Source organism: Scleropages formosus, chromosome 3 (assembly GCF_900964775.1).
Source record: "Scleropages formosus chromosome 3, fSclFor1.1, whole genome shotgun sequence".
NCBI lineage: Eukaryota > Metazoa > Chordata > Actinopteri > Osteoglossiformes > Osteoglossidae > Scleropages > Scleropages formosus.
Genome location: NC_041808.1, coordinates 24,463,802 through 24,488,872, shown reverse-complemented (window position 1 = coordinate 24,488,872; position 25,071 = coordinate 24,463,802). Strand labels below are relative to the sequence as shown.

The 25,071-nt window shown below is 43.0% G+C and overlaps 1 protein-coding gene across 1 annotated transcript in view; it reads right to left on the bottom strand.

Moving 5' to 3' along the window:
• LOC108936648 (type II inositol 3,4-bisphosphate 4-phosphatase-like) overlaps positions 1–25,071 on the bottom strand; it is a 97,495-nt gene that overhangs the window by 16,752 nt on the left and 55,672 nt on the right. The window contains exons 9-13 of the mRNA XM_029249992.1: positions 21,232–21,362; positions 12,954–13,058; positions 10,362–10,470; positions 6,465–6,648; positions 1,325–1,501 (exon numbers count right to left, since the gene is read on the bottom strand). Of these exons, the coding sequence (XP_029105825.1) occupies positions 1,325–1,501; positions 6,465–6,648; positions 10,362–10,470; positions 12,954–13,058; positions 21,232–21,362 (706 nt within the window). The remainder of the gene's footprint in view (positions 1–1,324; positions 1,502–6,464; positions 6,649–10,361; positions 10,471–12,953; positions 13,059–21,231; positions 21,363–25,071) is intronic.

Here is a 25,071-nt window from a genome sequence, read left to right as displayed (position 1 = left end):
TAATATATACACACACATTCTGTCTGAACCACTTGTCCCATACTGGGTCACAGGGTACCAGAACCTAACCCGGCAACACAAGATATAAGGCTGGAGGGGGAGGGGACACACCCAGGACAAGACACCAGTCCATCACAAGGCACCCCAAGCAGGACTCAAACCCCAGACCCACCGGAGAGCAGGACCGGGTCCAACCAGGTTCAACCCACTGCGCCACCATGCCCCCTTTGTGCTATAATACGTAAAACTAATACACAAGTGATATAACAGGCACATGTATTTGTCCTGGACATGGAAAGGGATTCAATATAGCACAAAGTGCAAAGCCTGTAGTGATATTAGCCTCAGCATTTCTTTTTCAGAACTCATTGTGCCTTAACATCTTGGGCCTATATAGTCTGCCTTATAATATGTAATATACAATAATATAACATTGTTTTTGTTTTCTGACATTTTGCTTAGTGATATTCTTTTTGCAGCTAGTCTTGTATACATGAATAGTATTGTTCAAAGGTTGTGTGAATATTGACCTTGTGTTTTGAAAAATACAGATTTTTCAGAAAAACAGATTAAATGTAATACATTTGTATGATGACATGCTGAAAAATGGCATTTTGTGGCCCCTTCTCACATATGTCACCAATAATGGAAAGTTTAACATTTAATAGCTTCAGTCTCGATTTTTGCTACGCTATTAGTTTATGTACCTTACATCTAAAAGAGCAATAAGCCTGCTTGTAACATAAAAATGGCAATTTGTTTCCAGTATTCATTATAGCAAATGCTGAGCAAGATCCCTAATTTACTCAATTTTCCTTCATTTACAACTGACTCAATATTTAGATACATGAATAAATATAAGTGTAAACGTATTAAGCTTCATTTAACTGAAGTATACACTATGTCCACAGTAACTAGTAATGTTAGAAAATAAACTAGAGAATGATTTACTCATTTGCACAGCTGAATAATTTCTACTGTATCAATTCAGTGTAAGCAGTTTGATCAGCAGTGCTACAGCAGGAGATGGTATTCAAACCTTGGTACCTGAAGTACTGAGCAGCAACTCCAATCACAATTCCACCTGGTTTATGTCACAACCTTCGTATTTTAGGCACCTTTTCCGGTACGTCAACCACATCTCCTTTTTAGCCAGGCTACAAGTCACAAATATGAAGGGTCAAGTCCTGGCAGCTCACTGTTCAGCCATGTCATTTTGCTGAGGGATGCTGAGGGACCTTCACTGGCACATTGTGTCCTACTGCTGCTTGGACAGACAATGAGAGCGGTACTGGATAAATGGGGAGGGTGGCCCCACACTTGCCCACTCCTCCTCGTCGTAGTCCTTGTGTTGAGGTATGGAATCCTGGGCCTCACTCCCACCAACGCTGCTGCAAGTGCCAGGCTGCACGCTCTGGATGAAGCCAGGACGAGCCGCGTGTAGCGCCAGCAGGGCACTCTTCACCAGTTCATCCTTGAGCGCGTGAACAAACTGCTCCGTCTGCAAGAGGAACAGCAAACATGCTCCACTCACTCTGGGGTTCACTGTGACTCACACCCGGTCAGCAAGCACCATCCCTTCCTAATGGAACATGTACCTTGGTACCTGGAGACAGGGACATTCCAGTTATGAATTTTCAAATAACACACTTTCCCACTTTACTCCTTCACTGACTGGTGTTCCGTCCAGGGTGTACCCCCCCAGCCTTGTGCCCGGTGCTTCCAGGATAGGCTTTGGTTCACTGCGACCCTGCTCAGGACAAGTAGTTACAGAAATCAAATGGATGGATATTCCTTCATTTTTAACTGCATTTTCTTCACCGTTCTCCCCAAGCTGTCCTCTATTACACTTCTCTGGCACCTGATGTGTAGGAGGAACAGGTGTACAGTATAAAACAGAAAGAAAATCACATTGGGTTTGAGTTTGTGGAGATGACATATTTTTCTTTTCAGTTATTTTTAAAGTAGACTTAAGTATGGTGTTCCTTTAAGTTACCAAAAGATGAAATACAAATCCTGCGTCAGACTGGTACTGTCATGCCCCCAACCACACCTCAGCCGGACGCACCTGGCATGACTCAGCAAGGAGGAGTATAAAAGAAACCACACCACCGCTCCCCGTTTGCAGAATCGCTATGAGACAACCATCACCTCTGCGTTGGCAACCAGCTCCTTTGTCCAGTTTGACCCTCGCACCGTGTCCCTGCCTCATCACCCCAGCCCTGATTCCTCACCCTCCGAGTCCTGACGCGCCCGACTTCGACGTCAACCTTGGATTATCCCTCTGAACGACATTCGCTCCTTGATTCTTTGACTCACACCTGTCCCAGACCACGATTCTTGTCTTGCCCTTTGGACGAAATAATAAACGATCCTGCACTTGGGTCCTTCCTCCTGTCTCCTGTCTGTGTGTGCGTGACAGGTATTTTGTCCATCATGGTGTCCTCTGCCTTACGGACAACACTGAGATCCTGTAAAGCTGTGTATGAAGATGGAAGAGATAATTAAAAGTCTGCATGCTTTCTATGTAATAGATAATTAGATGGAATCGACAATTAAAAGTCTGCACGTTTTTAATTCATTACAGCTTTATCCGTTGTTTTTAAGGAACCTAAATGCAGGAATAAATCCAGGGATTGAGCTAAATTGAAAACATTTAATTGATTGTCATGTTGCAGATGGACTAATGAACAATTTGAGTTATGAACAGACTTCTGTTTCGAGTTGCGTTTGTAAATTGAAGTACAACTCTGTGCAGAATTTAATGCACTGATACTACAAATCTTTTCCAAAGAAAAAGTGGCTTTAATGGAAACTCACATTAGCGGCGGAGTGTTTATTTGCATTATATATGCTATTATCCTGAAGTACACTCATTACCATTGGCCCTTTCAACAGGTAAGATTGAAGGGAAACACTTTTGACCACCTATTCATAAAGATGCACCTTTCTCCGGCTTAATAAAGCACCTTCTGCAGAGAAACAGACAAGACACCAGATTACTGTTATTATCTGCTGTCTGACACTTAATTGCATTCTGCTCAGACTTCATCTTGATAGAATCCAACCATGTACCTTTTGACAAAACAATCCTGATCATACGACACATAATCTAATATCTCTAGCCTGACCACCAGGACAATTCATAGAACATTCGCTAGTTTACAAGTCTCTAAAATATGCACCTCCTCCAGAATGGAATTGCTAACAGGATGCCATATATAATCAGAAAAGCATCATTGGGTGCTAAAAATTGGAGTATAGGCTTGATATACAGAAGTAAACTGTGAAATGTATAAGTACGATTTACAAATGCACAAATTGCCACTGCAGAACTGATGTTCTATTATTAGAAACTACTATACTGTCAGGGGCGCAGGTCCGGCTCTCTGGCGGGTCTGGGGTTCGAGTCCTGCTTGGAGTGCCTTGTAATGGACTGGTGTCCCGTCCTGGGTGTGTTGCTGGGTTAGGCTCCGGCTTGCTGTGACCCCACTTAGGACAAGTGGTTTCAGCCAATGTATGTGTGTGTGTACTATTGCTGCATTATTTCATGCAGTATATTTATCCAAAACAGCTAAATTTTACTTCTTTAATTATTTGGGTATTCCATATGAACAATTGAGGTTACATAGCTTACCCAATGGTGAAAGAGAAATATTCCTCTTTGGAAATGAATCAGCAACCTTTAGATTATGAGTACATATCCTTAACCACTGTGCCATCTGGCTCTAATACGTTATATAGCAGCACTGATCCCAAAATGTGCTTCAGTTCTATGAAAGCTGCATTGCACTACAGGCAGCAGGGGGCAGAACTGAGGCTTATGCGGTCAGTTCAGAATGATACAGGCTTGCCAAATGCCTGCATTTCAACCTCCTCCTTATAACATGGTTTCCTGTTTGTCATTTATATTTATTTATTTAGGAGACACTTTTCTCCAAAGCAACTTCCAATGAACACTATGTAGTGTTACCAGCACACACACCTTATTCACCGTGGTGACTTACACTGCTAGATACGCTACTTACACTGGGTCACTCATTCATACATCAGCGGAACACACTCGCTCTGTGTCACTCACACACTATGGGGGAAGCTGAACAGCATATCTTTTGAGTGTGGGAGGAAACCCATGCAGACATGGGGAGAACATGCAAAATCCACACAGACCAAGTGGGGATTGAACCCATGTTCTCTCACACTATCCAGTTGCTGTGAAACAGCAGTGCTACTCACTGTGCCACCATGCTCACAAATGATACTGGTACACGTGAGGGAGTTACTTCTTTCCATTCTCTTCCAACAAAACACATCCCTGTCAGCTCCCTGTGGTCAAAGGTCATGACATCCAAGGCAGTCACATACTGTAGCAACACTGTGTGTCATTTGAACACCTGTATTTGCTACCACTTTATGTGCCTCTGCATGGCCAGCCACTCCCAGCATGCCTCTGGTCCAAAGGCCAGTTCATTTCCATATACCTGCAGGAATGTCCTGGTTTCCCTGCATCCTGTTTACCTGCAATTAGTTCTCATACTTTATCTTCCAACACAGATTTTTCAGGACATTGATTATTCATTGCATTTTCTGGAGCGATTGAACAAAGGCGTTGCAACGGTTTCACAGGCTGCACATAAAGTCTCTGTGTAACATTTCTCCCCTAAAGCAGTGAATCCATGAGGCCTGAAATCAAAACTTTGCGTATCCATATGTGCATGAGTGAGAGGCAAAAAATTACATCTGATTAATATTACAATTGGGGGTGCGGTGGCGCAGTGGGTTGGACCACAGTCCTGCTGTCTGGTGGGTCTGGGGTTCAAGTCCCGCTTGGGGTGCCTTGCGACGGACTGGCGTCCCGTCCTGGGTGTGTTCCCTCCCCCTCTGGCCTTACGCCCCTGTGTTCCCGGGTAGGCTCCGGTTCCCCGTGACCCTGTATGGGACAAGCGGTTCTGAAAATGTGTGTGTGTGGACAAAGCATTATGCTAAACAGGGTTGGACCGGGTTCTGCTCTCCGGTGGGTCTGAGGTTCAAGTCCCGCTTGGGGTGTCTTGCAATGGACTGGCGTCCCGTCCTGGGTGTGTTCCCTCCCCCTCCAGCCTTTCACCCTGTGTTGCCGGGTTAGGCTCCAGCTCCCCGCGACCCTGTATGGGACAAGCAGTTCAGACGACATGTGTGTGTGTGCGCGCGTGTGTATATGCTAAACAGAAGAGGGCAAAAAATACAGTGAATATATTTTGACACTGAATTTTTGAAAAATTTATTTAGCTGGCACTTTTCACCAAAGCATCTTACACTTACCTATCCATTTATACAGCAGAGTAATTTTTACCATTTCAGTTCACTGTAAGTACATTGATCAAGGGTACAACAGCAGGAGGTGAGATTCAAACCCAGGTGTTTTGAGTGCAAAGCACCAGTTGTAACTACTACACAACCTGCTGCCCTATGAAACATTAGCACTTCACCGTTTCTTCTTCAAACCTGGTTCAACACGCAAACAAATTCTGAGCGTTATCAGTAGAGTGATGCCCCTGACTGGAAGGTCACGTAAATCAACCACAGTAAGGGTTCTTTGTGACCACACTGAGCATTTAACCTCACAACCTTTGCACTGAGCCTCTTTGCACCTCGCTGGTGTGGATCTGTCAAATACAGACTGACCTTTTTCGTGGAGACATTTATCGAACGTTTATCACAGATGCGTTTGCAAAGAGCGGTTGCTCTGGTACCGCTGCAAACGCTCCCCTCCTGCATTCAGCCCCATGGAGTAGAAAAAGCAGGCTTAAGGGGCCCTGCTGGAGCAGCTCATCGACCCCTTGAACCCAGCAGAAACCTCCTGCCGGGGGCAAAGCTGGAGCCGTGTGTTAAATGACAGAAACAGGTTATCGATCACTGGTCAGAGAATCATTTTCCACTGAATGGAGCTTTACATATGGAATATACAATAGAGGCAGAAACACTTCACTGACACAATCTTTCTATTTACAATAAAACCATATTGTTGATGTACCCATGGTGACTTCACTAATTTATGATACATTCCCTGCTCCATGACCTGAGATGCTGCACCTGCCTCATCTTGAGATCCTCATCTTCCCCATCAAAGTTCAGACTGGGCGACCACAGTGTTTTAATAAAAGCAAACTTTTATAGAACAAAACACACTAATTAAATTAATCAAACGGGCACTTTTCCACTGTGGAAAAACAATTTTCGCGAGCAGGTTGCAACCTGACAGCGCCAGATGCAGCACATTAATTACACAGACAACACTCCACAGATGCGGGACTGATTTCGCGTTCTTCACTTCAACACTCTCGTCTGCACTAGAAGTCCGAATGCCTTTAAATCACACTTAGCACAATTAGCAACTCCATTAGCAATGTTCATCACGCCATGCGGCCTTTATGGTGATTAGACCTGCTTTATCGATGTAAAAAGTGTTACCGCTATAAGGACCTTACTCTGTCACAGAGGGTCTTGAGCGCCTCCTGCAGGCGGTCCGGTGAGCGTTGCTGGGCAGCCTGCAGCAGCTGGTCAGCCATGTCAGAGATGAGGGGTTGCAGCTGACTCACACTGGCCAGTACCTCCCGTGCCTTGGCCGTGTTTTCAGGGGAGTAGTAGATGCACTGGTATGCTGTGCTGAAACTGTACAGCGACAAGAGAGTAGTGAGAACAGCGTCCATGCAATGCAATGCGTTCATCATCATAAATCTGAAGAAACATTTGTTTACATTGCAACGCCACAGGATCCCAAAGACACTGGATCTAAACAAAGCAGTTAGGCAAAGAGATGGACAGAGAATTAGGCCAATGTCTAGACCAATAGTTTGACAGTTAGGCCAACACCTAGACCAATGGCTAGGCCAAAGGCGAGGCCCGCAGCTTCGATAACGGCTCAAATGAAGTTTTTCAACCGTTAATGTTCCTAACTGACAATAAATGTAAACAAGTTCTAATGTGGCTTGGTAGATCCCAGGAAAAATGTCACAGACAGGGATTTTAAGATCTCAAGGGCTCCAGCTGAGGGATTAGCTTGTCCTTGTTAGTCTGACAGCAAGGTATTTTGTGTTTGCAGGGCACCTGCAATTAACAACTGGCGGTAAAAGCAATGAGGGGCAGCTAATGGGGACTGGAGCAACAACACAGAGTCATACAGACTCAGTGCTCATCACTGCAGTACTGCAGGAGGCTCCACTTGGGGACCCAGATCATCCATATGCTTGCATTATTGAAGACACCAGACATGGCATCCTCTCATAATTCTCATACATTAACAATAAAAATGAGCTAGGCTAGTAATCAGAAGATGAGGAGGTCTCCATATAATGACAATCAACAGCACCACTCTGGCGCAATGGATAATTATGGCTAAAACCGAGGTACTGGTCTTGTAGGAGGTCCAGCTAGCATGGACAGAATATATACTCTGTGTACTATCATTTTTTAACAGAGAAGTGTGTTGGTTTTAGCCACAGTTACTTTCTTCCCCAAGTACTGCCAGATCGCTGCAGCTGTGGCACACACAAAACGAGATGTTTGACCAGCAGTGAGTGCGACTGTAGGCGACTGAAAAAACCTTGTGAAAATGTCATTCTATCATTAGCTAAAAAGAGCAAAGAAAAAGAGCAGTTATCATTATATCAATGAACAAACTTGTTTGAAAAAAGAGGTAAAGAGTTTACACTAACTAAAAATGTCATTGTTATATATTGTTCCGAATTCATGCAGTTCACAGTAGACAGAGAAATATGAGTAAACTTGGCGCGGACTCAGAAGTTGACCACAAAGCGGGCCGTCAGTTCGTCGTGTGCATTTTTTCAAAAGAAAGGCAAAGCTGCCCTCGGGCCTGTCTTCCACACGCCGACACATCCTGATATTTTAGAGCCCGGCTGATCCCAATCTGAGCCTGGATGGATTAAGCTACTGTCATATCTGTCAGCTGGGCCTGACTTTTTTCTGTGGTTTGTTTCGATTGAAGCTAGCTTATTGGTGATACTCATCCAGCACCATGCTCTCCAAATATCAGGAAAAAGCAAGAAGGAGACCGCCATTTTCTTGTGCCTGTTTTGCCCCGTTATGAAACCAACTTCCAACCTAAGACTAGCGGGTAGCAGAGAAGGGTCTTGGTGATTAACAGAAGCAGTTTAAACTCCTTTCAGCTGCTTGGAGAGCTGCGTCCATGGGGTTCCATCAGGATGGAATCAAAAATGGCCAGCTTTTAGGCTCCATGTTGAGCAAAGAGCATAAATAGCAGCAATTCAGGGCCATGGGGACAGCATCTGCATTGTAGGACAACTCCACCCAGCTTCCGGTTTGGGCAGGATCAGAGGGAAAAGACAGCAGATGCACCTGTCTTCAAGTGGACCCTCACAATATTGCAAAGGCAGGAATAGTTGGACTTGTGTGTCTGCACAGTGTCATATCAAACATCTTGCTATATCCCTGAAATCTTGCATTGCCCCCTACACCCTACCCCCTACCCCAGAACTATTTATTTTTGCAGGGACACAATTTAACAAGTTGCCTTGATTCGGCAGAAGAAGAAACGTGCTGACAACACAAACATATACATGTTGAACTGGTACTTTGGCTAACAGCGCAAAAAACTCTAGCCATACAACACTCTATTTCTCTACGTTACAAAACCTAGGCATAGGTGCTTACATCTAATCCAAATATAAAAAACTAAATTAGTCATACAATATTAAAAGTGTGGAAGATTAAATAATTTCCACCAAATCACACAGTTTCAGACTGAAACTTCTAGCTGCACTTGTGCAGTGGGATGTAAAATTAGAAATTTGTGTAACAACGAATGGTTAATTTGGATAAGAAACAAGGGTGCTTTAAATAAGATGAGTTGGTAAATGATGCAATAAAACACGTCTTTTTTTTGTTTTGCTGGAGGAGTTGAAAGTGGCTATAGGTCAGTCTATCCTCTGTATTACTCACTGAGCAAAATCTACTTCCACTGGCCATCTTCCATGACTTGTCCTTAACTTAATAGATAACTAATCATGTCCCAGATACTCTGCAATGAGCTTGTTCAAGGCATGGAGCAGAGACGAGCTGATATCTTTCTTCCAGTAGATATGTATCCACATGCACCTGAGAAGGAAACTCTTGGTTTCTTTATTTAAGGGTTTTAAAGGAGAAAGTGCTGACAGACAAGCCTATAGCAAGAAAACTGCACAATGGATATGGCTCGGTGCCAAAGACAGTTCTCTGAGGAACCTCTAAAATGTATTTTACATAGATGAGTGAAGAGAGGTTGTGTCAGCACCAGTAGAAGCCTGAACAACAAAGAAAACAAATCTCATTAACATAGCAGGAGGGGACTGGCTAGCTACACAAATGATTGATAAGGTTTCTAAAAATGTAGTGTCTAATTGTTTCTAGTTCCAGTCCTGCCACAAAACTGGTTAAGAGACCTCTGCCAGTTCTACACATCCTGGCCACGTGACCCTTCCCGTCCTGAGCTAGAACATTGACATTCATTTGCAGAGAAGCCCTCAAATGGTGACCTGCCAGATATACACTCAGGTCAGAGTTGCAGAACTCGTGTGTTCATGCATTCACTGTGGTATGCGTTCCCATGCCCCTCGTGGGGATCTCGGCTTTCCTGATGTAGGTGGGTGCACGCCCTCCCTGATTCCAGTGAAGCTCTGGCTCGAGGAAAAGGGCTCTCTGGGCGGAAGAGGCTGTACAAAGCATTTGCCTTGCTGAAGCCGTCCGCACAGCAACAAAGGCTGAATGCAAAGTGCGTTGGGCACTGACTATAGTCTGCTGTAGAAATCTGGGAGGGTTCTTTTTTCCACAGTTGTTGGTATCGTGATTCATCTCACAATAAAAGCTGCTTTCAGGGATGCAAATACATTAATCATCTTTCACAGATCAGATGAAATAAACACATTAATTTTTTGGTAGGAAAACAAGATGTCTTATAGCATAAAAGAACTGGTTTTAATTACGAGAACATTTACATTTTTTAATTTAACTGATGCTGAAAGTGATTTCATAGCTTTGTTTACTCTAAAAGTCTTACATGGGGTTTCTGATCTCTTTATTATTTATATAAAATCTAGTTCTAAAGAGGCTGTACTCTGCGTTTGCAGCTTAGTAATCTTCCCTAATAGTTTTATTAATTTCTGAAACCTCAGTCCTACTACATATGGCATGATAGAAAGATACAGACATTTGTTGTCATTGAAGAATAAATTAATAATAAACGAATCAATAAAACCTGAAACTTGTCAATGAAATCGCTTTACTCTTTTCTATATATCTGGTCTTGATCTACAAAATTCAGCAGAGTGTCATATCTTGTGTGGCAATGAATTCAGTTCTTCTGGACTTACTTCTTCTTCTCCGCTTCGAATCTATTCAGCAGCCTCTGAAGTCCTCCATTTTTAAACCCCTGATAATGAGCTGCTGGTGCGCCCACCGTGACGATGTCATAAGAGGCCTCTGTGGAAGGACAGGAGCGTGTTCATTACAGTACATCGTGCCACTTCTCTGCCCATCTTCAGCCTGTACATCAAAGTCTGCTAATGGACAGATGCTTGATTCACCTTCTTCTACTCTTTACATGCCACTACCTCCTTGTGTGTTACCTCTAGACCTGCTTCAGTTCTCATGGGCCATATGTATTCCCAACTGGTAGCAATTCATTTCCTCTTACCTTTCAGTTAAACAATCCAAGCTGAAAACCACACTTTATCAGGGCAACAATATCACTATTGTCTCAAAATGCATCAATGGATCAGTGTATATTTCTAAGCACAGGTCTCAGGCTGCAGTCACTTGGAATGACAACAAATATGCTTCATAAGATGCATTTATCACATACACGTGAAAGACCCTCCCTGTTTGGATAATTACCATAAGGTAGGTACGTCCAATCCAATGTGAACTTTTGGATAAATGCCCAAAAAGTACCTTTAGAAATCAATAGGAGCACAGGGTGAGGACAGCAAGCCAACCCCTGTCTTGGCAAGAAATGCAACTTTCCAGGGTGACCGTTCCTGGTGCAGCATTTATTTTACCTGAAGATCAGTCAGGAAAACATCCGTGCTTGCTCTAAAAACACAGGAGACCGCAGGAGAAATCCCACTCTGAAGCCATCTGAAGGCAAGTAGTGATCTCAGAGAGCTGAACAGGGCAGCCTCCGCAACAACCCTCATTTTCTATCTCTCTCTCCAACTGAACCATTCTCTCCCAGGCCTTTAATGACTCCATTTGCCATTATCTTTCATTAATGGCTTCCAATTGTCTCCCAGCCCCTCAGCACCGAGAGTTTAAAACCTATCTTTGATTGGCTTTGCCACAACAACAGGGAGACAAAGAAATGAGAGATGGATAAACCCCAGTCACTTGTACAGCTAAATTGTGGTTCCTTTGCTTTGTTCCTCTCTGTCAACATTTATCTGACAAGCGCTCCGATTCCCTCTCCGTGAGAGGAAAATTGATTGCCGAAAGCTGTGATGAAAAACAGGAGTCATATTTGACTTAGCCTCAGGTCCTCCCAGAATGAGATTATACCTTCTGTGCATTATATTACCTTAACACGTAATCAGATGACTTTAATGTTGTTTTTCGGGCACAGCAGCACCAAATTACGTCTTGCATATGACTGTCATTAAGACTGACAAGTGTTCCCCTCTCATGGGGAAAGACATCACAAGATGTGTGAGCAGATAAGCCCCCAGCAGGTATAAATGGTCAGTTATAGATAATTAAGAACACAAATGTGCTATCTAAAGGATTTGTGTTCAAGTCCCTGGAGAGATCCCACTCTTTTACCCTTAGTCTGAATTGCTCCTGTAAAATATCTAGTGTTGTAATAAAGTCTGAAATTGTAAACTGGTTGAGATAAAATGCCTGGCTAACCACAAGAGGATAACACTGTAGTGTAGTATTAATGTATTGATTGACTGAAATTCATATCTAAAGCAGGAGACATTATAATGTTGTCATTTCCATATGTATACTGAAGCCTGGGTTTACTAAGCAGGGCAGAGACTTTCAGAAGTCTGGTAGTAATACGTGAAAAAGGCAAGTTTCACACTGTTGCCTAAGAACGATTATGCAAATTAACAAAGGAGCAACATGCTAATTTGAATACCACCACCACACTTCAAGACATGAGCCCTGCATGTGCCAGACAACAAACTGCTGCAGGAGTAGCAATTTAACATACATTCATGAGCTGAGCAAAATACATAATTCATGGATAAGCAAATGAAAAAAGCATTAAACATTTAGACTGTCACACTCTACAGTATGTTAGCTGTGTTGAGGTTTATAAAGGAATATCTGAGAACTAGATTCTAACATTTTTACTGTAATTAGGTAAGAGATGACAGAAAGTAGAAATAATAAGTGCTGACATCCTACAGTAGAGGTTAACAACTGTTATTGAGTTATGTATTGTATAACACATCTTGCACTCCGCTTTAATCAATCAGTTCTCAATAACTTAATCAAGAATAACGGGTAAAGACAGCTGGGTGATATAATACTATCGAATTTACGAATGTTGAATCAGCGCTTTAATGCAGAGGTGACATTCTGCTTCCCGTTTTTCTAAACACAGGTGGGCTTCATTAATGTGCTGTAGTGTATTTCTATCTGCCCAGGCACCTGTCAGGTTTCTGATGACCTATTGAGAGGAGTAACTCCAACAGAATCTCAAACACCAGATTTTCCATTGTGAAAGGCTTCTTTGCAACCTTGCCTGTCTATCACACCAGAAGAAGTAGAGCATAAAATAAACACCACAACCCATAATATCAACCTTTGTTTTCTATAAAAGGGCTCAGCTGATTTTTATATTAGGTTCAGCTTCCCAGACAATGTACTGTATATGGGGAGAGACACGTCAGCTATGAAAGATTTTGGGGTATCAAGGTACCGATAACAGAACAAACAGTTGGATGGTGGGTACTTACCTGGATGTTTTGGGCAAGTAACTTGCATTGTCTGAGTGTGCAGATTGATAGGGATGAACTCCAGGTATTTCTCAGTTTTACAGCAGCTGGGTTTAAAAGATGACCCTGAGGAAAAATGAAACATCAAAGTGATATAAGCAGTCAAGAAGTACCGTGAGGTGAGGACATTGCCATGATACCGAGGGAGTGCAAGCAGAAAACTACACCTGAATCTATGCACTGAATGATTCATTTGGGTGCAGCGTTTTGTTTGGCAGATTAGCTCACCTGACAAACTACAGGTACAACCAAATGATTCAGTGCTGTAGAACAAATTATCTGTATTGGGAATATTAATTCCTGCTCCTAATTCTTGCACCTGAGCAACAACAAACTGTACAGGTGAAAGTTTTCCTTCTCCCTTATTATTAGTCATCTTTTTCTGTCCCAAGAGTTCAGGTGTACTGTTCAATATTTACTTAAATGTATCTTGTACAGGGGGCGCGGTGGCGCAGTGGGTTGGACCGCAGTCCTGCTCTCCGGTGGGTCTGGGGTTCGAGTCCCGCTTGGGGTGCCTTGCGGCGGACTGGCGTCCCGTCCTGGGTGTGTCCCCTCCCCCTCCGGCCTTACGCCCTGTGTTACCGGGTAGGCTCCGGTTCCCCGTGACCCCGTATGGGACAGGCGGTTCTGAAAATGTGTGTGTGTGTGTGTGTATCTTGTACAATTGTTAACAGGACAGAGAGCTGTCAATAAATCTAAATGTAAAAAACAGCTTCCATTGTATTTCAGTCAGGGGTTAAACTATAGATGTTTACCTGATCATACTAAAGAAAATTTAAAATAAATGCAAATCAGAATCCCGGTTCACATGGGCCAGTGCTATAACAACTTGCTAGGTACTGGGGGGCGCAAAAATTAAAAATAGTACTCAGCGCTATAGAAAAATATTTGGAGGGTATATTAGGCTCACTTAAACATTGCCTATGATTTCAACAATAAATAAATGACAATCAGTTTGTGACAATCAAGCTTCTGAACATCATGATGTTTTATGAAATATTTTTACAAAATATTGGACTATGTGGGGGGTGCGGTGGTGCAGTGGGCTTGGCCTGGTCCTGGGGTTCGAGTCTTGCTGGAGGTGCCTTGTGGCGGATTGGCGTACTGTATGAGGTGTGTCCCCTCCCCCTCTGGCCGGGCTCCAGTTTGCTGCCATCCTGCTTGGGACAAGCGGTTTCATACTCTGTGTGTGTGTGTGTGTGTGTGTGTGTGTGTGTGTGTGTGTGTGTGTGTGTGTGTGTGTGTGTGTGTGTGTGTGTGTGGTTACAGCTGCTCCCTTTGGACCCAAAGGCTGCAGATTTGAATCCCCCATTCAGCTGTTGTACTCTTCAGAAAGGTCTTTACCCTAAATTGCTCCAGAAAAAAATACCAAGCTATATAAATGAGTAAATAATTGTAAGTAACTTTGCACAAGTTGCTTTGGAGAAAAGTGTCAGCAAAAATGAATACATGTAAGTGCAACAAACCTGAAGTATATACGTGTGATAGAAATATATCACATTGCATAACATCAATGGTAAATGACAAAACTATTCATAGAATAATGTTCACACCAGAAGGGCATACCAATATTAACAAGCACACATGACATCGAAACTCATTACAGCTTGAATTGTTGCCTGGAACTTCAAAAACAGTTAATTTCAACGAGCAGCCAGGAGGAATCACTAAAGGACACTTTAATCCCTGAAGCGGTGGACTTTATGGCATATGTTCCTCCTGGTTTGTAGAAAACATCCAATTAAAACTTTCCAACAGAGATAATGCAAAGCCTTTGTTTATGGCTTACAATAAGCTCAATGTAATCTCTATCTGACAATATAATCTCTTCGTGTTGCCTCGGATAACGTAGACAAAAATTCAAACGCATACCCCCAACAAAGATTTCAAATAATACTGGGCTTTTATCAAAATAAAGGGAATGAAGCGGTTTGCAAAAGAGGAAATAAATCTGTAGGATGTGAGGTCAGCTGTGTTGGGCAAATAGTAGCATGCCAACAGATCACACGTCTTTTCTAAGAGTTTTGCACTTGAATATTTCACAGCCATTTCTCTGTGCCACAAACTATTGTAATAAATGCATTTTTTAAAATATGCCAGAAAGCTTTTTACACTTTCCACCCTGTATTCCTGTCCCATATAATCAGCTCGGCATGTGTATCAGACACATCCCCTCGCGTCTGGCAGGACTGGCCGGTCGGCCGCGCTCCATCACTGCTGTAGGTGACACATCGCTGACTCAAAGTCAAACAGTCACACTATGCACTTCCAGAATGAACTGCGCTTCCTGTTTTTTTTTGAAGGTCAAACTGCACACCTCCTTAGCGTCTGTGCAAATTCCCAGTTTGGGGAATGACAGTACAAGTGCCATCAAGTCAAAGCCAACTCATAGTGACAATAGGCACGGTTTTCTAGACAAGGGAGGAACAGAAGCGGTTTGACAGTACCCTGTTCCATGCTTCTCGAGGGAGGGGCTGGAAAGACTGGGAGAAACGAAAATACCGCACAAACTGAGCTGAACTCAAACCACACGCTCACTGAGCAGCATAGGAGCTGTGAGGCACTGGCACTACCCACTGTGCCACCATGTTCAGATTAGGGAGTAGTAGTGTACCTACAGTACAATACGTCCTCTCTTCCACCACACGCGTTATATTGTACTCACGGGGGTAGGTATCTCATCCAGAGTGAACTGTGAGCTGAGCCAAAGCGGTAAAAAATAATATAGCCAGTGCATCAGATATGGAAAATAGCCACAAAACATGTTACACTAATTTACCCATGTATACAGAAGGGTAATTTTTCCATATTGATTCAGGGTAAGTACCTTGATCAATGGTACTACAGCAGGAGGTGGGATGTGAGCCTGAATCTTTCAAATAAAAGGGTATAGCTGTAAAAGCTGCTGCCCCATGTTGCAGAAAGAAGAAAAAATTGTACATGAACATTATCTAACTTCCGCAGACCTGGCCGATAGCTTTGTGCCCGCTGAGCTGTACTGGGCAGCCAGACCAATTCTTCATCCTTTCAGGTCCTATTCCAGTGTTTTACATAAAAATACTAAATCATTAATTTCTGAATATTTACTCCACAGCGCTGAGCTCTGAACCTTACACAACATACAATATTGCTTCCATGTGGCAGCAGGTGGTGTCATGATTAAAGCTGCTGCCTTGCACTCAAAGGACCCAGGTTTGAATCACGACTCCTACTGTAGAACCCTTGATCAGGGTATTTACTCTGATTTGTTGGGGACCCTGTGGTTCTGCCTAGAAGAAGATTCAGCTTCATCTTCTTTTGTATCTCAGGTGGGAAGAGGTTCTGTGTAATGAGACATGAGCTGCAAAATGCTCACTGTCACTTTGCTCACCCATCCAGCCTGTCAGTTACGCATGGCTGGGATGTTGAGTACTCACACAGGGCAACAGGAGTCCATTAGATGGGTTAGTGAGTTTGGGCCCTCATTTTTCTTGCTCAGGTACCTCTGGTGAACCAGGGTCCACAGGCCTGCATCCACCCCCCCCATACATGATGCACACAAAACACACCCAACCTGTACGGGGGCAGCAGATGGTGGTTAGAGCTGCTCCCTTTCTCTTGAAGGAATCAGGTTTGAACCCCACCTCCTTCGATGGAGTAAAACCGCAAGTCACTTTGGTGTGACATAATTGAATAGATGGAAAAAAGAGAAGTGCTATGCATACTAGAATAGGAGTGTAAAATATAAAGATAATGATGTCAACCAGGACCGACAGCAGGTGGCATGTTGGTGAGGACTGCTGTTTTATAATATAAAGGTCTTGGGTTTGAATCCCTGCTCCTGCCGTAGTAGTCTGGATCAAGGTATTTCAGACTGATACAGTAAAAATGACCCTGCTGTATAAAAAGGTGTAAACACATGTATGTATAAACATTGTTAAGTTATTCATCTAGCACTATAAGTTGCCTTGGATGAATGGGGCAGTTCGTGTAAGAACAAAGCATGGACAGTCATTAATACCTAGGAGCACGTTGGTGTCACTGATCTCACTGACACACAACTTTTCAGACAGTCCCTGGACACCCATTCTGTCTGTTGCTGCCTTGTCTAGTTATCTCCTTCTGGGAAACCTGCTCTGGGTTCAGTGGGAAGGCATCGGTGGTGCCGCGGTGGGCCTGCTCTCTCTGCAGTCCCTGGGAACGAGCGATCTCCTGTGAGCAAACACTAATTGCAATTCCATCGTAGTCAATAAGACAAAGACTAGAGCTGTGCAATACAGCAGTAGGTAATGTAATTGAATCTCTAACAACACTTCCATCATTAAAGGAGAAAGAAAAATTGTTTGTGTTGGTTCTCACATTGCTCATCAGGCTGCCTTAAGCAGAAGGGGTTGCTGGGAAAGCCACACATCTCTGAGCTCATTAGCCCTGCCGACTACCTCCCATTCCCCAGCTGTCGAGGCGGGGAACGAGGTACGAGTAGGCAGGCGGACCTCGGTGATCGCTGCATGCTAAATGCGCCAGAGGCCATGCTTGGTATTACAAACAAGCCCAGATCTAATTACGAGCCAGTCGAGGCGCCGGAGGTGAGATCGATGGACGGGGAACTGCGCACGGTCCGTCGCCTGTCAATGCGGCTTCAGGGCTCGCGCGGCCCCCATCCACTCCTCATCAAACCGCTGGCCACTGTGCTGGGAGCAAGTCCAAAAAACCTGAATTGGAGATGTGCAGGAAACGATAAGCAGAACTGAGCAGCAGCATACTGATAACCAAGCCCAAGGCAAACACCTTTCATGTCTTCAGATCCTGTACAACACATTGAGATTAGCACTTCCTTGTGTTAATGGGTGCCTTGAAACTCTGGCCTGAAACACCAGAGATCTTACATTGCATTTTGATAGATTTTTAAGTTCAGCATCTGTGAAATGGACACAGCATTGATTTTAGTCCATACAACATTTGTTTTACCCTATTATTTCTGTTCACTTGTGTGGCACAACTGCACATGTAAGGGCAGGGCATAATTTAAAAACAAATTAAGAAGTGCAAGTAGAGCAGAAAACTTTTAAAGCGTAAGGTGCAGTCACAAGCGCTTTGGCATTTTTCCTTTGGAATAAGGTAGCACGCCTGTCAGTTTTCAGCACATCACAAGGGATGGTTTTAAAGCTATATAATCTGCTGGTAAATGTGTAAAAGCAACGACAGCACACAGACAGCAGTGCGTTCCTAGTTTTATCTGTGTGCCAAACAGATTGTCAGCAGCTTTTGTCAGCGCTTCTTATTGTTGTCACATACAATAATTACTGAAGCAGTATCATTGGCCCATCACTGAAAGTGAGCTTTGAAGGAATGGCTTCAGAAAACACACCCACATAGAAAACAAGCAAAAGAAACAGGGAAAACTAAAGAAGTAAAGTGACTGGTTCTTAATTTTTAATGCTGCTGAGATTCCTATTTTGTTTTACGCTCATCCCTCCCCTTATTTCTCTGTAAACATGCACTTTGGGGATAAATCTGTGAACGCTAGCACCATTCTCTTACCACCTGTGTGTTATATTTTTAGTCAGAAAGGAGATTCTATGAACAGGTTCTGTAAACATTTGTGTTGCCTTCCTCAAAGCCCTAGGGCCCATATTTATCAAAAAGGTTTCAAACATGATGGAGGCAGTAGAGAATACTGCTACTGTACCTCCTTAAATTAATGGCATATGCATCAAGGGAATATATGCAAATGACTATGGCTGCAGCAAATCTGTGGCACCGCTATTTTAGAAAAAGAAACCATGGCGAGAAAGAGGAAATCCCAGATCGCTCCAGCAACTGTAAGAACTTGTCACCGAGACTAAGAGACCCACTTATAGAGGAATGTGGTGGAAAATGTCTGACCACTCTTCTGAGAGGTCAAGGAGTCACAAATGTCCTGCAATACAGGACCTGACTACTCCTTACAGCCCAACAAGAACACTGTGCTCCTCTATCTCTGGCCACTTGCTGGTACCACTCACAAGGCGCCCAAAATCAAAAGTTACATTGTCTCAGTTTTGACCCTGGTGAGGTGGATTGAGCTCCGTCTGTCCCTCAGAGCTACTGAATCCTTTTCAATATTCAGGAAGGCTCATTCAGATATGTTTCTCTCCTGATCTTTTAATTGTTCCACAGGTAGCATTTTTCATGATCACCCCTGTATTTCCTATCAGCTCTATATGCAGTTACTCATGTAACAACCTTGTTTGTTTTGAAGAATTTCTACTCAAGTGCTGTGAAGTGTGTTAAGCTTACTGATCAGATGCACCACCATGGCCTGCACCACAGTCAGTGTTCTAGAAAAAGCCCAATTATGACATGCTTACCGAACTCATTATGGTCCAAAATAAAAAGCCACACACCACAAAGTGAGGTGCAAAGGGTAACTTTAACACTGCACGGCAATGTGTGGCATGTCTTCGTGGTGCTGTGTGTGATCTCCTCTCATCCACTAATTCAGTCATGTTATGAACTGCACTGGGATGCATGCTAGACAATCCATTTCTTCTTGTATGTTAAAAAAGGGCGACCAGTACCAAGACTACTCCATGTTTTTAGCACTGTCTATAACTGCTTTATAAACAATCACAACAGGCCTCCCAATTTTGGATGGAAACACAACCACAAAAAGCTGTCTTGAATACAACCCACAAGTTAACAGCTGCTTTTCCCTGGTGCTACGTTAGCGAAGTAATTTGCATTATATTCTCCAAATAACTGCGTCCATATGGTGGAAACCCCAGAAATAATTAATCCTCCATGTCCCAAGTGCAAAGTGCATGAGACTGCAGCATTATTGTTATTTTCTGACCATCACAAACCAGTAGAGTTCTGGCCCAGAAAAACATGAGTGAGCTGTACCTCTACAAAGGCTTGACAAATCAATCGCAATGTGTCAATAATTAATATCTTGGATCTCATCCAGAGCAAAAGATCAGCATTTTACCCTATACATTGTCACAATGAACACTAATAACATTTTTGATTATGTGTCGGAGACTCTGATATAGACTTAACATGACTGTTACACAATTTCGCGCTTGGCCATTTCCAGACCTGTCATATGGAATAACCTCTTTTTCCCTCACTCATCAGAATCACTCTCACTCATATGACTGTACTCTCATACACCAGTTCAACCCTAAAGAAGCCCTAATGGGTTTATCTAAGAAATACATGCAAAGTAATGGCAATGCAGGTCTGGAGGGCTACTGTAATTCTTCTTATGAACAGCAGCACCCCCAAGAAGGTGTGTCGTGACAACCCCGCTGAGGGAGGGCACTGCGGCGCATAAATCAAACCCACTGAAGGATGAAGAGAGCTGGGCAGCAGGTCGCTTGGAGCAGCACTCTGTGGATCTGACCACCTTTCCCAGAGGACTTCAGTGTGCTCACTGGTGCAAGAGGAAACACAGCATTTTTTCGCCCACCCCTTTGGGGTAAAAAAAAACACACTATGGCCATATTGCAGTAAAAAATACACAGTGTAAAAAACACACTGTGGTCATACCGTGGTAAAAAATACACAGTGTAAAGAGACTGCCAAGTTAGCCATAATTACAGATGTGTGAAAATGTTATTTGTTTTTTTAAAGGCCAGTTCTAAATTTTCTGAATAGAAAAATAGCTTATACTGAAGGTACTCCAAATTTTCATTTGCACTTAAAATTATACTTAATTGGGAATTTTGAAATTATACTTAATTTCAAAAGTTATTTGAAATTGCTTTAAGTCTTCGGGATTCTTTTTTCAAAAACTTTAGAGCTAAATTGCTACAGAACCTCTACCTTTGCCAGCTAACATAAACAGAGAAATCATTTATTATATTGGGCTCACAGGTCTTGCAGGGCAATGAAAAAGGTGTAAATTGTCCAGCGAGCTCAAGGTAACGGACACATCAATAACTCACACCTCACACAAGTGCTGTATGATGTCATGAGTGATTCTCCATAACTTTACGGCCATACTTGGCCTTCGACTTAACTTTTCAGAGCACACTGGCAAACGCAATGCTCCACACTCCAGCTGGTATGAAAAAACACTACAATAAAAATGACATTCTTGTTTCAATGCTCTGATGCAGAGTAACAAAAAATGATATCCACTGATCCATTATGAATAACCACTTGTGGAATGTAAGGTAGTGGTGGTCCAGAGTTTATCATCAAATCCTGTGCTGTGAGGCAGGGTACATCCTGGATGCAAAGTCAATCCATCACAATGCAGTCTCACACATACCTGTCAGCTTGTTGAGCTCTGTGAGGACCTCTTGGTAACTGCTGACCAGCTGGCCATAGTGAGCGATCACCTCCTTGCGCAGGTTGTCCCAGTGAGGAGAGAGGTCTCCGAGGTCCTTTAGCTCCTGTATCCTGGAGGGGGCGAAAAGCACATCAAGACACAGGCAATGACATGAAGAGACGCAGAGAGGCAGAAGATGAACTGGTGGAAAACCTGCCAAGGGCCTGAGTCAATGACAGAAGCCACAATGACATACTAATCTGCTACTTCACAAACACCATAAATAAGGAAATGGTGCAACTTACGAATACATAACAAATAATGCTAAAAATAAAAAGGCTAAACACAAGCCAGTGCCCAAAAACACTGCAGAAATGCAAAACTCACAGAAGATACGGCAGTACCTTTTAAAAAAGTGTCACTATTGGTTTATTATAAAGTGTTACTTTGGTTGCACCTGACACTCTACACTCAAATCACATTAATTGATATTTATTTATATGATTTATAGTAGGGGGTGCAGTGGCGCAGTGGGTTGGACCAGGTCCTGCTCTCCAGTGGGTCTGGGGTTCAAGTCCCGCTTGGGGTGCCTTGCGATGGACTGGCGTCCCGTCCTGGGTGTGTCCCCTCCCCCTCCAGCCTTACGCCCTGTGTTACCGGGTTAGGCTCTGGTTCACCGTGACCCTGCTTGGGACAAGTGGTTTCAGCAAGTGTGTGTGTGATTTATACTATGTAACTGCTAACCACTGTGTGTGTACCTTATCCAAAGGACCATACACTGCATAGCACTTACCGCTTCCTCAAAGATTAGTGACTGATGTTCCCATCTTGGTTGTAATGTCATGTGTGTATTTGTATTGCGTATTTGCAATACATGCCTGTATTTATAAGTGTAACATATGTTTACTCTATGGTGTGGCACTAAGCCAACTGATGTTACACCAAACCTTGCGAAAATTATATTTCATTTCTAGGACAATAAACCATTAAACCTCATTAAATGCCACTTAAGGCATGGTCAGTTAAATTCTTTATGGTTTCAGTTCAGATACCAAATAGTTATCAACTGCATTAATTACAGTTACACAATGTCAAGCTTAAAAAAAAAAAAGTCATAGCATTTAATCTACAGGTCATTTTTGCAACATAGAGCAATGGTAGACCTTCCATTCATTCTGGTCTTATGTACTGAGGTGATTAATGAAGGCCCATGTTGATCTGACTGATTTTAGGTTTTCTCTGCAGCAACAACAAAATGCAGTCCGAGGTCTCGTATTAAATCCTTGTAGCTGTGCAAGTTTTGCAGTGGGACCTTATAGTTAGCAGTGCATACTTATCATCATGAGTAACTCATAATGTTCAAGCATTGTTAGTCAAGAGAAAGATAGGAGTCTCTGTTGTGATTTTGCGTGGGCCAAAAGTTGTTAATGATCCTGTCACATGTCCCCTCTTGCTAGGAGGTGCCATGCTCAGTAAGCTCCCATTACTTCCAAGCAGCTGCAAAAGGTCTTATTTATAGTATGTTATTTTTATTTTGATATTTTACACCAGATTTGTATCTGCTTGAATGATATCTATGTTAAGGTTCTATCTTGTGCTTTGAGAGAACAATAGAGTTTGGTACAGCTTGATTAATATAAATCTTGATAATTTGTCACACCATACCTTCAAACTGTTTACAAAAGAATACCCATTAATCATTAAAAAGTCATTACTTCATCATTAATCATTAGTGCATCATTACAAACTGACTTTATCCAAATTTAAACTAAAACCCTAATTGTCCACAAGCTGGAAAATAAAATTAATCTCATTACTCTGCTTTCATTGCTTAAAACATGTTGACAGATTTCTATTTGTACTGCACTGGCACATGTTCCATATTAAATTAATGAAACTCGTGGTTTTTGTAAATGTTCTGGAGCTAGTACTAAAGTGAGCTACATTCTCTGGGCTTCTGAACTATGGTTCATTCCAGAACTGAGACAGTTCCAGTTTCTCTGCTGTGCTTCTGCCTTGCACTAATTTCAAAAGACAACACAACCTCAAATGATGTACTAAATGCCAGGGAGGCTCTGAGAGACAGTTATTCACAGCTTGCTCTCAGCTGAAAGGGCAACTAAGGCTATACTTTATATTAAAAAAAGTTTTAGCAAATTCTAAATACAATTACATAACTATACATGACGCTGCAGCAACTGAAATCTAGCAAAATTTAAAATACTGAACAAGTTGCTTTTTATGAAATCTGATAAGTGGTTAAAAACTTGTGCAGAAAGAGCTGACGTTGAGGATCTGGGTTGCCTAGAACACCTACACGACAATGTTGTGGGGGATCTGTGGAAGGGCCTGAAGAACATCTCTGACTACAAGCAGTCCAGCGGTTGCTCTGGGAAGGGTGACCATCACAAGGCCAATGCTCTAAACATAGTATTTTCATATAATTCAACAGGTTTGACAGAGGGTTCACATGCACCATCTTGCCTCACAGTAACGCTCCATACTAACTATGCTGTCAACAGTATGGTTAAGCGTTCACTACCTTGTTCCACTGTAGTGTTTTACAATTATTATGCTGCTCTATAGTAATATTTATAGTGAGCATGTTGTTCCATTGTATTCTTCAATGTTGGCTATTTTGCTCCATTGAACTGTTCAGCAGTGGGGGTGCAATGGTGAAGCGGGCTTGGCTGGGTCCTGCTTTCTGGTGGGTCTGGGGTTCGAGTCCTGCTTGGGGTGCCTTGCAGTGGACTAGCGGCCCGTCCTGGATGTGTCCCCTCCCCCTCTGGCCTTGCGCCCTCTGTTGCCGGGTTAGGCTCCGTTTTGCCGTGACTCTGCTTGAGACAAGCGGCTTCAAGCAGTTTGTGTGTGTGCGTGTGTGTGTACTGTTCAGTACTGAGTAGGCCGCTCCACTGTACTGTAATGTTTCTGTTTGGCATCACACAATGGTCTTCCACAGCAAAGTTCCAGAGTGATGCTGTCCATGTTCTGAAATATTTGTTTTTTGTTCTGATTAAGGCTACTGTGCCTGCATCCTATGCCAAGGTGACATTCTCACAGCAGACACAGAAATATGCCAAGAACATCATTTGGTAATGAATCCCTTGTAAGGACATGCAAGGGAGAAAAAAGTCCTTAATAAGAGTTATGTTTGTAAACTATGACTATGTTGCTTCATTTGTTCTGCAAAATTGTTGCCCATGTTCTGTGTTATAGAGAAATCATTCACTCATGATAAGAGCTACCACTTCTCATTTCCCCCCTGTATTTTAATAGTTATCGGTTGTGCCCCATTTGCAAGAAATCAGGTAAATTTGCTGAAGTTTTCCAAAATACGACACTAAGGAGCCTCAGTAGAGATTGTGAAAAGAAGAAATAGTTTGGTTTCCTGCACCTGGGCCTGTTTTCTCTCAGAAGGAATGTTCAAAGATAGATGGAGAACCAAGGGAAGGATAGACATGGGGAGGCAGAAAGAGACTGAAAGGCAGACACCTACCGAGAGAGACACGGAGGACATCGACTATGCAGACAGAGCGGGTGGGGTGTGGAGACTACCTGAGAGATTCTGGCTGATCTGCCTGTTGGCGCTCTTCCACAAGACAGATCCTCTTGATGCCCTTGCTGTCAAACTGTCACCTCAGCAGCTTAGCCTGAACACTGACTCCTTCAATATGTCCTTTCAGGCCAGACAGATAACATTAAGCTGACGAATTAAGGAAATGCTGACATTTTTCCCACCATAAAATATTACTCTAGAGTGAGAGTTTATTGCTATCTATGAAGAGCACCTTTCAGAAGCATGTGCCCCCGACTGATGGACTGTCTCAATGGATAGGAGCA